We start from the raw sequence: 12448 nt of genomic DNA on the forward strand, positions 1-12448 counted from the left end.
GAGCAGCGCACCTCTGCGGGCGGGGGGGTGTCGGCGCGAGCACGCGGGCTTCCCGGCCGCCCTCTCCCGCCGCGCTCCGGGGGAAAAGCTCCAACACCCGGTGGACCGGACGGGAGCCGCGACTACTTGGCGTTCCGCCGCCTCTCCGCTCCCCTCGGCTCGAGGGGCTGCGGCGCTCTCCCTTGGCTTACCCCCCCCCCCGCAGATGGTTCGCCCCGCCCGAGGCCCGCGCCCCCCCGCCAGTGGCTCGGCGGGCGCCGCGGCCGGCCCCGCTCAGCCCGGACGCCGTGCGCGCCGCCCTCCTCGCTCCTAGAAGCGCTGTCGCCATTGGCCGCGGCTGGGCGCGCTCGCCAATCAGGAAGCGGCTATCATGGAGGAAGGGAATAAATACAAGATGGCTGCTCGTATAAAACCAGGCATTTGGCTTAGTCCCGGCCATGGGGGAATAGAGGCTTTAACTCGTGCTCCGAGCGCCGCGCCCCGCTCCCGGCCGTGCCGCCGCCGCCCCCGCGGGGGGAGCGAGACCTCGACCCTCGCTGGGCACCGCCGCGCTCCGCCGCTCCCCGCGGGCCCCGACCCGAGCCAGGCCCCCGCGCCCGCCCTCCCGGGGGTGCCCCCGCCAGCGCGGCCATGGCCGTCTCCAGGTCGGTGGGAGCCGGGAATGGGGGGGCGAGGGCGGCGTGGGCCGGGGTCCGCGGGTCTCCACCCGGCTGCGTGCGGGGCCGAGGGCGGCCTCTCGCGTCGGGAGCCCGCGGAGGCCTCGCCGGGCCCGGCGGGGCCTGGGGCCGTGAGGCTCTGCCGGGGCCTCTCGGGCTTCCTCCTGAATTCCACTCCTTCGTTTTGTTGGCCGGCCCTTCCTCGGGGTGAACTGCTAGGGAACGGGGGGGAACGGTACCGAGTCTCGAGAGCTGGCATGGAACCCTTTTGCCTTTCGGGGCCCTTAGCTGTGAAGTAACCGAAATAGGACAAGCTTGTGTGGGGAAAAGTGATCAGTGTGCTCTGGCTCTGCTTCAAGACGTGGGGTAGTTATCTGCTCACACACACGTGTACTGGGGTGTGCCAGCATTTGAAGTGCTTTCAGAAACAGTATGTCTTAATGGAGCTGTAATACAAAGAAATGCTGAGCACAAGTTCCTGCCATCTTTTTTTGTGTGTGTGTGTGAAATGGGCATATAAGCTTCCCCACAGGATAGTTGAAAAGAAACGATAAATCCAAATTAACCTTGTGATAGCTTAGCCTCAAGTCATGTATTGGTAGTATCTCTGCACTTCTGAAGTGCTATAACAGAAGTAAATGCTGTTTCTGAAGCTGTATATAAGTAAGTTCACAATTCTGCTTAAAGAATTTGTAATGGAAATCCACTGTTCACCTAAACTTACAGCAGCAGTACATACGTTTTAAGACTTAAAGTAGCAGGTGTCTTAGTTTGAGCTTTGTAGTTTCTACAAAGTATCCCTTTATCTTATTCTGCTCTTTTTTTCTACCAGCTTGTTTTACATTAGAGTTTTCTTTCCATAGCGGTCTGTAAGATTCTGGAAGTGGTAAGAATTGCTGTAAAAAGGCTCCTGTTTACACTAAAATAACTACTGTAAGCCATCGTGTAACATAGAGTAGTATTCTAATTACATTAGGTCTAGGACAGTCTGCTTAAATAACTGTACTAATGTACATGTGATGTGGAGGCTAAATGGAATATCAAGGTAAAGCTTTCCAGCTGTATGCTGAGGTAGTGTCTTCCCTGAAGATAGGTTTCAAATTCTGTCACCAGTGTTTCTGTACTTCTGTAAAATCACATGACATCAGTGAAAAGCAGTAGTGCTCTATGCAAGGCTTTAGTTAACACCTGTTTGGTCTGCTAACTGACAGGAAAAACTTTTGGTTTAGATATGGGTTATTCTGAGCTTCAGCCTGGACTGCTAGAAGTTGGCGTGTTAATGTCAGGTGTGACAAACTCCTTCAGAGTGGCCTTTTAAGATCAAAATGTTACGCAAATTGAACACAAGGTAGAGAACTAATAAACCTGCTGTTGTACTTGTGAGTTGGTATGTATAGAATTGCTTCAATTCCACATGCAAGTTAAGTAAAAGAATTGCATATTTTACAGTGCTCTAAGGTCTTGGTTATTCCTGGCAAGCTCCAATGCTTCTATAATTGTAAGAAGTGATACTGTGTAAATTTGGCCTCACAGATGTTTAACAGAAATAGCAAAACAATAGCAAAACCTGTCCATACCCCTTTGAAGCTACACATAAGCTCTTGACAAATGAACCTTTTGGATGCTGGACCATAGGAACAGAGATGAGATAACAGCAACGTTGCTTTTATAAATAAAAACTTTCTTCACCTGTTACTTAAGTACATTTAATTTCTAAGGTACTTTCCTTTCAGACAGTTTATAAGTAATTGTTTTGTACACTTGTGTACCACATAACTATGCTTCTGTAAAGGCTGTGGTTGTTGCACTTAGTGTGTCCATTTAATTGTAGAGATCTGCACTTTTCTTTTAGGTAGTTACAGCAGCATTTTATATTTTTGAAGGACCAACACAATATTTCATTGTTGAATGATTCTGACTATAGAAGTGTGGAAAGTGAGGGAGAAGTTGATTCAAGTTCATCTTTCTCCAAGCACCATAGCCTTTGCATACCAAACATTGAACAAAAAAAACTTCATTAGGGTTGGTTCTATATTGGATGCATAGCGAGTAAAATAACTACTTTTGGAGGTGGGGACAGGGGTATTTTTACATGCTCAAACCAGTAAATTATCTAGTGGTTGTTTTCCCAGTAAAGTTTAATTTCTGCTGTTTGGCTGGTTGAAAACCTTTCTCAAAATCCTCTTCTGTTCAAGAAGATTAAAACAAATATAGGAAATGCTTTGAAATATCTCAAAACTAAACTGAGAATTTGCAGCTTTGCTCTTTGTAATGCCATCTTAAACAATTGCCACTTAATTTTAATTTGTTGACAAAAGATTCCAATATTTTATTTTATATTGTATGTATACATGCTTGTTGTACTGGATTCTGCTGTTAGGTGGACTGAAGACCTGCTTCTATATAACTCTTCTGTAAAGATTAGATCCCTCATACCAAAAGATGTTGCAGAATATGTGCATCTTTGATAGTTTCACGCTGAAAAGGCTAGTGAACAAAATCCTCCAGAAGAATGTATAGAGGCGTGGGAAGTTTGATGTTCTTTCTGTGAATGTGCAAGCTAATTTGGTAGGCTTTATCTCCTGTCTCCAGTCTTAAAAGTATGTGTGCATACTTTTTTGCCTGCATGGTTAATAAACTAATTTCTTGGTAGTGGAACTGAGAAGAAGGAAGTGAAAAGTTTTCCTTCAGCATCCTTCCTACAAAGTATACGATCCGAGTGAATAAATACAGTGGCTCACCAGCGCTCTTTTAAGATACTTCAGGTAGAATAGCAATGCTGCCAGTTTATGGGAAATGACAGTGCTCATAAATGGGTGACTGAAGGTGATTGAGTTTCAGTAGATAATAATGTTGATAGTCTCTTTCAGTCTCTAATAAAACTTTTTTTTTAATGTGTTCAAAGGCACGTCAGGTTTCATTAACAGCCTTGGTATTGGAATAATGGATTTTCCCCTATTTTTGAGGGCCCTCACAATACAAAGGAGAATAAACACGATTACATTCACGAAGCTAGTAAGATGCATTAAGAATAAACAATTTTATTTTAGTAGGTATAGCTTTAGGTTCACCCTGAGATACCTTAAAGACAACCTCTTCAGGGTATTTTCCAGGCACTTCCTTAAACAAGTATGGGGGAGGGTCATAACTTGCTGCTTTTGTGAACCATCCTTAATTTGTTCCATGTAAGTTTAATACTAGTTTTTGGAGCCTTCAGTGTTTCAATTATTTGGATTTTTGTCTAACTGGTAATATGTAAATTAGAGACCTAGTTTTTATTTTAAAATAAATGGTAATTTTGGAAGGCTATGACAGTAAATCTCCTGGAAGACAAGTGGATCTAATATGTTGGTTGCTCCTGGCTTTTGAAGTGTAGGACTAAGTCTTCCCAAGAACAAATGGCTGCACTGGCTGTCATCCTTGCTTATGTAATATTTCAAGTTTAATATTGCATCCCTGGCAGGTTGTAGTTCTTACAAGATACCGGAATTATCCACCGGAACTCTTTTATGGGCCTTATATACCTTTTAGAAATGTTGTTTTGAGGTTATCACAGACTTTATAAAGAGAGCTCAGCCGCTTGCTTGTTTGGAAGCTATTTTGTTGTGGCACCTCTTCTGTGAAAATCGAGTTAAGCTGAACAAGAAGTATGTTGTCACTCCTACTTAAAGGTGTACACTGGCACCATCATTCCTTCTCTTGTAGATGGAGGTTATTAACTAAAAGACCAGAACAGTGGACTGCCTTTCCTGTTGCTGTTTGTGGGAGGGAGTGCCAACACAGTGATGTGGAGGGGAGAGGCAGAAGTTCCTTGCGCACTACTGCCAAATGAGATAGAGCTGCAAAATTTCTCCAGCACCTATGAATGAAAGTTAAAAGTCAGGATTGCACTCTTATAAGAATTCTGACCTGCTCCAGCAGCTAGAATTTGAATTTTCGCCAGGGCATTGCCTATGTAACTTGTTGATGTACTTCTTATATTACTATGTCTTTACAGCTTTTTTACTTTCCTGTTCTTTCTTACAGTTTTCGTAATGTAATTGATCATACATTTTTGTGCTGTATTGTTGGATATAGCTACACATGTAACCATTTACAAACAAAACTTGTACAGCCTAATGCTATGGATCATATATTATGAAATAAACATTTCATATTAAGTTAACTGTACTAGTTTTAATGTTCAGTTGGCTTCCATATGAAGTATATAATACTGTGACGGATGTCACGGAACACTTGTTTCATTCCAGTTGTTTCTTTCACTGTTCTGTAGGAAACAAGGTTTCTGTTGTCCACAGCACCACCTTCATAACCATTTACTCCAAAATCTCCCACCTAGGAGAAGGAAAAATCACTTTCTGTTCTTTATATATAATCACATTTTATTTGTTCTGACTTCTATTCAGTGTGTTTTTAATCTTGCTTGCTGACTGTATATTAGAAAGTTCATTACTTGATCACTTAACAGTGTGCTTAAGTAGGGGCTTGAGTTTTTTGAGCTGCAAAGCTGACTAAGCTGGGACTTGACCAAATGATGAAACTCCACCAAAGGTTGTCAGGGCAACAAGAAAAGCTAGGGCATCTCCACATTAGAACTTAAGTTGAATTTCACAGCGTCAAGCCTAATTTTTAATGTAGGGATGCCTTCTAGGCTATTTCTGTACTAAGAAGTAGTGCCTGGGAGGGAGCTGTAAGGTGTAGAAATATGATTTTTACTGTCAAGCCCTGAGAGTGTTCCGTTGTCTTGTGATGGGTGCCAGCTAGCAGTTTTCTGAAGAGCTCTAGGCTGAGTTTGACCTTAATGTTCCAGTGACTGTGCTGCTAAGGGTGTCTTGTGCAGGCGCATAATTGTCATGGGTTGGAGGATATACTAGGATAGTTAGCAGCTGTTCTGCATCAGCTGGCCTTTACTGTCAGCCACTGCTCCTTGGCCAGTTGAACATAGTAGTGACCACAGAGATGTAGAGTCCAAATGGATCCCTTCATTGATAACAGTGATGGGTTCACTGTTCCTTTCAAGCCTCATCTAATTGAAATCAACAAGCTGAAAGTTTCCCCATCTGAAGTCCTGTGGGGACCAAATCCATTCAGATTTTGGGTAGTTTATACAAGGTAGTCTTTTGGCAAAGTTTTGGACATGCTGTTGATAACCTCTGTATCTTGACTTGCTCAGTAACTATCCTGCTGTTAGCTTTCTAATACGTGTGTAGCTGAAAGGCTTTCAAATCAACATCCTCCAGTTTCCACAGGAGTGCTGTCAAGTTTGCTTTTAATATTATAACTGTTCCTTCCAAAGGAGATTAGCTCTCTGTTTGGAGACATACCTCTAGGTAGCAAGGAACTGCTGAAGATTAGCATGAAGAACAGAAAGGGTGATCTGTTGCAAACTTTGCCTACTGTGCCCAAGTACAGTCATGTCTATCTGAGCTTAATGCTGAATGTGCAAACTGAAAGCAGTGACTAGAACACAGTCACCATGCTGCCAAGAGTGCCACTGAGTAAGCAGTGGTGGCTCTTCTGAAAATATTTGATCTCATGTTTGTCCTTAGTAATTTTTTTGTTTGTAGTCTTAGCAATAATGCACTGTAAGGGCAAAAGGCTTGCTGTGTTTAGTGAGTGGGGTTAATAGTAGTTTTTATGTACTTTTATTCACAAGACCCGCTTTAGTTAACTGAACTAAGCCTGTATGCTCAATCATTCTGTGTTAAGTGTTGGTTAGGGGGATGATGTTCCCTCTTATGACAGCCAACTTTTCATTTGTATTGCTTTTAATCAGAATAGCAATTGTTTATTGTTTAGAATTATTCTTGCCTGCAATCTTTCCCTAAGGATTATTTCTTTTTTAGGATTGTTAGACAAAATTGTTTGAGTAGTAGATCATTTGCCTGATCAAGGTCTCTGGTGGTAGTTTAGATGGTATAATGTGTCCTTGCTAATTCAGGATGATAGAATCACAGAATTGTATAGGCTGAATTAGATCTTTAAGGCAGAGTCCAACCCTAAACCAAACACTACCAAGTCCACCGCTAGACTGTGTCCCTAGGTGCCACATCTATCCGTATTTTAAATACTTCTAGCATGTTTAAAAACAAAGATTTCCTGCATTATGTCTGCTGACCCCATGTGTATGTCTTATTTTGAGGTGTCTCAGATGTTACTAGATCCCTGTTCTTAAGCACTTGAATTGATTTTTTTTTTTTTGTCATAAACATTTCTAATGAGCTCTGTGTCAGTGTAAAAGCTCATGTGGTATTTCTTAGAAGGAAAAATACTTGGAGTGTAATGCTGTTTGTAATAACTTTGAATTGCTGCTTCAAGTTCTGTCTTGCCAATACATTTAAGCAGTGATTAGAAAACCTAGCATTTCTCAGGTGAGAGGAAAAAGGTGTCTACCTTTGAACAAGTTGAGCTCACAGAGAAGTGGAGTACGGTTGCTGCCCTATCAATGGGATGTAGTTGACTTAGGATTGGAAGGTGATGGTCAAAGTTGTCTAAACCATTGCTTAGGAGTTATAAGTGGAGGACTTTGTGTATTTAAGCTCTGATTACAGTGGTTAATGTGCAGGAGAAGTAGTTTTAGAGGGAGATTTCATTTTTAGCTTTCATTGGTATTTAGATTTTTCATAACAATCCATAAATCTTTTTGGTTTTCTTTTTAATTCTTTTTTTTCCTGTAAGTACTACATCTATCTCTTGTTTGCTTGTCTTCCATATGCTTAAAAACTTTTTTGACAGCCTGTGTTGAACTCTTTCATGAAATAATGAAGAACTTTATATGTGTTGTAGAGCATTTCACTTTATCACACTGATTTGGACTTATTTCATTTGTGAATGGCGTGAGCCGCGCAGTGCTTTGCTTGTAGCGTTCTCTAGTATGAGAGAAGAGCCACATGCCACTAGAAAGCTTATAGGTCTCTTTGCCTTGTAAGAACTGTTTTAGAGACTTCAGTTTTTTTGTCTGAGAATGAAAACCTTGTCAGAACTTAAACTTCTTTCCAAACTGCAGGTCCTCGTAATTAATTTTAGAATTTTTAGGGTTTTTTTTAATTCTTAATGAAACTTGGAATGGAAACTTATAATTTAAAAAACCCTAGCACTGCTGATCAGTGGCAACTTTCTCAGTGCTACCCTTCCAACTAGAGCAGGAGAGTTCAGGCTGTACTGTGCTCTTCTGTAGCAACACCAGAACTTAATACCTCCAAGATATTAATTGTTTGGGAATTGTAAATCACTGAAGTCTGGGGTATGAAAGGAAGAGTGGTTGGTGCGATGAGGAGTACTGTTAGTCACATATTGCTAGCTGTATTTGCTGATCCCATTTCCATTCTTTCTGCTGGGTTTGAACGCTAAAACCTTTCTACGGAGATGTGAGACGTAAGAAGTTTTTTTAGTTTCATTTTGCATTTGGGTCTAAGTTAAGGATATTTCAATTTAAAATCATAAATTACAAACTAAGCATACTGCAGCTATCCACCAAACAAGTGTATTTTGCAGGTAATGCAGCTTTAACAGGTTGTGGGATTTAAGAGGGCAGATCTAGTGTTGTAACAAAGATTGGAATGAAACCCCGGGGTAGGCTGTCATAGTGGTTTCCTCCTGTTTTGACACATGAAGAGTTATAGCTGAGGAAGTGGTCTAAGTTGCACATTTAGCTTAACTTTGGAGATGGAAAAAAAGATACTTTGATAGTTATAGGAGTGGGTGGTGGTAAATGGGCAAACTTATTGAGTTTGGAACACAGGTTTTGTGGAGAAATGAAAAATGTAAGGGGTGAGTCTAAGAATGAGAGAACAAGCAAGTTGGAGCAAGCTGTGGTTGCTCTGCAAGCTAGCATATTTTGTACTGAATAATAGTGCTGCAAATCAAATTGGGTTATTACTGTCAAATGTACTAATGTAAAAGTGCTGGTAAAAGTATCAGGTATGTTCTCCCTGACTAGTCCACTATCAGTGATTTGAAATAGTTTGATCTATAAAGCTTTTGCCTTCCTCATTGACTGTCTAATCATACAACTCCTAGTTTAGATATATTTAGGTTTTAGTTTTTATGTAACTTTTAAACAATTTACTAACTAGTAAATCTTAGCGATTGAAACTCCAGTTTTATCTACAGAAATTGAAATGAGCTCACTTGTTTTAGTAGCAGCAGTATTATTTCAATGCTGGCAAATATCAGAAGTGTGTCTGAAATAGTAGAATGATTGGAAATGCTTTCAATTAGTTTTTTTATATAAGGATATTAATCTGGATATATAATAATAAAAATATATGATATAAATCTGGATCTATAGTGTTAGATTGTGAGAGTGTTTGGATTTTTGGACTATTTCTGTGGCATTACTGTCTTGGCTTTGTAGATTTCTAATGTGTTGTGACACATTAGAAAGTAAACCACATTTACTTTTGCGAATAAGTTTGTGAAAGAAAATGCAAAATCTACTGATGTTGGAAAGAGGGTTTTTCTTGGTTTCTGTTGGTTTTTTTTATGATTGGAACTAATGTTAAAGGCAATTTTGGTGAAATGTTACTAGTAGCAACAGACTAACAGGCGAAACCCATTTTTTCTTTTCTCTTATTTGCTCAAGCCTAGGGTATGTGTTTATGAAAAGGGGAGCCGTTCAGGGTATACGTATCATTATTTCATTAGGCTGATCTAGGTGACCTTCACTGCTGTTTGAATTCCAGCTTCATATTGCAATTTTTGTAGGATTTTTTTATGATTAAGGCTAGGAGGGGCAGTTCTGATTGTGCTGTGTAGGCAGATTCTAGACTCTCATTCATGCTGCCCAATAACTAATGGATAAACTAGACACACTGTAAAGAGTTCTAACTATCCCACTTACAGTGAAGGGAATGATGAACATTTGTAACTTCCATCATTAATTTGGTTATCTTGTTAGTCTCCATTTTTGCCTGCTTTTTTAATACAATGACTTTATCATTTGGTAATTCTAAAGAAATAACCTGGCTCTTCTGAAAATAGATGGTCATGGTCTCTTTCACTAAATACAGAGTTATGTGAAAACAGATCTGCTGGTTAAATTCCTGTATTTCATAGGATTATTTCAAAACATTATTTCAAAACTGTAAATATAGCAACAGGTTTGGTCTTATGTTTTCCAGATAGTTAGGGGGAAATAGATGAAAAGTGAAAATTTGTCGTATTCTGGAAAAGCAGTTTGCTATTATAGATGATAGGCCACGTCTTCAAAATAAATGGTAATGCAGAATACAAGAAGTCAAGCTTTCTCCATCAGAGAGAATTTGATGAAGATTTTTTAAAACTTAACAGTATTTTTCAGTATTGAAAAACTTCTGTCACAGAACAAAGGGAACAGCTGTTTCTTGTAACTGCAGATTTCTAAAATGTTTCTAACAATTTTACTGTTAATTTTAACCAAATTAAATATGGTTTTAGAACAACTGTGCTTATTATTAGAAAAAAGTATGTTTTGTCATCCTGTTAAATGATAGTGTTCAGGTGAGCATTTTTTCTGTTTGCCTTAGATAAACTGAAAAATGCAGGAAAATATTAATAGAAGTGGGCTGCTGAACTAAGAATAATATAACACTTCTGGTTTTTTGTCAATTGTGTTTAGGCTTGATCGTCTCTTTATTTTACTGGACACCGGTACAACACCAGTAACAAGAAAAGCAGCTGCACAGCAACTTGGAGAAGTAGTGAAACTGCATCCTCATGAACTGAATAATCTCTTATCTAAAGTAAGCATCTTGGGGTTTTTTTTGAGCTTGCCTTCAGTATTTTAATGGTGAGACTAAAGCTTGCTTAAAGGGGTGTGGGTTCTGTTGTCTGTGGGAACAAGTAGTAAAGGTATAGTAGTCTTGTGTTCTCTGCAACTGGGAAGCTGGAGAAAATTAGGAGTCTACTTCTGTTCAGCCTGCTGTTCGGTCAGCCTCTGAAATGGTTACGCAAGTCTAGTTTCACTTTGCATTCAATATAGATATTCAATGTTTGCTGTAAGTTCAAATTTTCTTCTATACTGAGATTCTTACTTATAAAAATTCTGCCTCTGCCTTTAAAGATTGTTACTGTTCTGATTCAGCTTTAAGAATATAGAAGACTGCATGCCTTTAAAAAGGCTGGAAAATGGAAAGAGATTTCCATTAGTTTCAGACTTCAATCTGGCCAAGTGCAGTAAAAATACCAAAAATAGTCTATATCTGACAGCTGGAGATGGCAGAGTGACCTCAATTCTACTTGTATTGAACAGGTGTCCTCACTGCAATTGGTGGCATTGAATGGCCAAGTAATCATGACTATCAAACCACTTTTAGAAAAAGCAATAGCTTTTCCAGATTTGAGACATAGTGGTAAATCAGTTTAGAAGAGCAGATGTTGCTTCAGGTGACGCATGTTGTCTTCCTTCTTGGGTTAAATGACTTAAAGGGAGTTTTAAGGTCTATTAATCTCTTCTGAACACTTCCTTTCAGAAAACAAAGAAAATCAAACAGTCTCAAGCCTTGTTTAGTACCTGGAGGAAATCAGTTGTTTCACTGATGGGGCTAAATAGATCTTAAATTCTTAATGTCTGCCTATGGCAAGAGTTCTACTAAGCAGTCAGCAACATAGAGAAGGCTGCTAATATTTCTTTGGTTTCTTTTCTTGTCTGTTTTTATTGTTTCAGTGTTGCCTTAATCCATAGCATTATGTGTTTTAATAGAGCACAGTAGCTGATGGATTTTAGGATAGTACATTTTAAGCAAAAATTTATTTATTTGTTTCTCCTTAAAGGTGTTGGTATATTTACGAAGCACTAATTGGGATACTCGTATTGCGGCTGGCCAGGCTGTCGAAGCAATAGTGAAGAATGTACCTGAGTGGAATCCAACTCCAAGATCAAAACAAGGTGCTGCTTAAATGAACTCATTTTCTGGTGCAAACTGATTGCTACATGAGACTTTTCATGGCAACTGTGTCATTCTGGTTTTTATAAGCGTTTTTTTTATTTGCATGAACTGTAGTAAACATCTGGCTTTAGATGTTCATTTGAAATTACAATGATTTGTGTGACCTTTGTTTCTAATATTCCTTTGCTTGTGGTCTGTACCCTCGTAAGGCTTTACTTTTATGAATAGAAGGAATAATAGCTAGTAAAATGGAAGAAAAGCATTACCAATGAACTTTGTCACAGTGTTTTGCAGACAGTTCTCTGTTCCTTTGCTCAAATCGCCTTTCTGTGGGAGGTGAAATGGCAGCTTGCTGAAGTCTTTCTATTTGTACTCATTTTGCATCCAAAATTGTCATGTTAGGGATTTTAGAGTTGCTTTTATTGTCAGGTTATGGACTGATTGTCAGTGATTTTTGTCTGAACCTGTTGGCACTCTGTTTACAGGCTAATGTGGTACAGGTTCCAGAAATTCACTAACTATTCAAAAAACCCCAAACAAACAAAAAACCAAAACAACAACAAAACCGCTATCTGTTTTGTAGTGATCTCATTTGCTTCATTCAGTGCCTCCTGGTTGCTATTGAACTTGACAAACAAGTTCTGCATTTGACTTATCTACTGCCTTTATGATTTTTGTAAACCATCATACTCTCTTTCCTCCAAAAACTTTCTTCTTCCCAGATCGAAGAGTTCTGGTCTCTTCAGTCTTCCTTTGGAGGACAGCTGCTTTCTTTTTTTTAGATAACGCTGTCCTCTGCTTTTTCTTACTCATGTTCTCCTTGTGATGCAGAGAACTGCACAGTGTACCTACATCTCTAGAGTACTCATACATAGTGGTAAAATTATGCACTTCATGTTTTCAGTGTCCTGATAATGCCCAGTA

General features: G+C 39.7%; 1 protein-coding gene across 1 annotated transcript in view; it reads left to right on the top strand.

Annotated features, from left to right (window-relative positions):
* Positions 1–389: 389 nt before the first annotated feature.
* The window catches only part of BTAF1 (B-TFIID TATA-box binding protein associated factor 1), a 43803-nt gene continuing 31744 nt past the window's right edge, over positions 390–12448 (top strand). The window contains exons 1-3 of the mRNA XM_069864310.1: positions 390–644; positions 10255–10378; positions 11409–11523. Of these exons, the coding sequence (XP_069720411.1) occupies positions 631–644; positions 10255–10378; positions 11409–11523 (253 nt within the window). The 5' untranslated portion in view covers positions 390–630. The remainder of the gene's footprint in view (positions 645–10254; positions 10379–11408; positions 11524–12448) is intronic.

Source organism: Phaenicophaeus curvirostris, chromosome 9, assembly GCF_032191515.1.
Source record: "Phaenicophaeus curvirostris isolate KB17595 chromosome 9, BPBGC_Pcur_1.0, whole genome shotgun sequence".
NCBI classification, from domain to species: domain Eukaryota; kingdom Metazoa; phylum Chordata; class Aves; order Cuculiformes; family Cuculidae; genus Phaenicophaeus; species Phaenicophaeus curvirostris.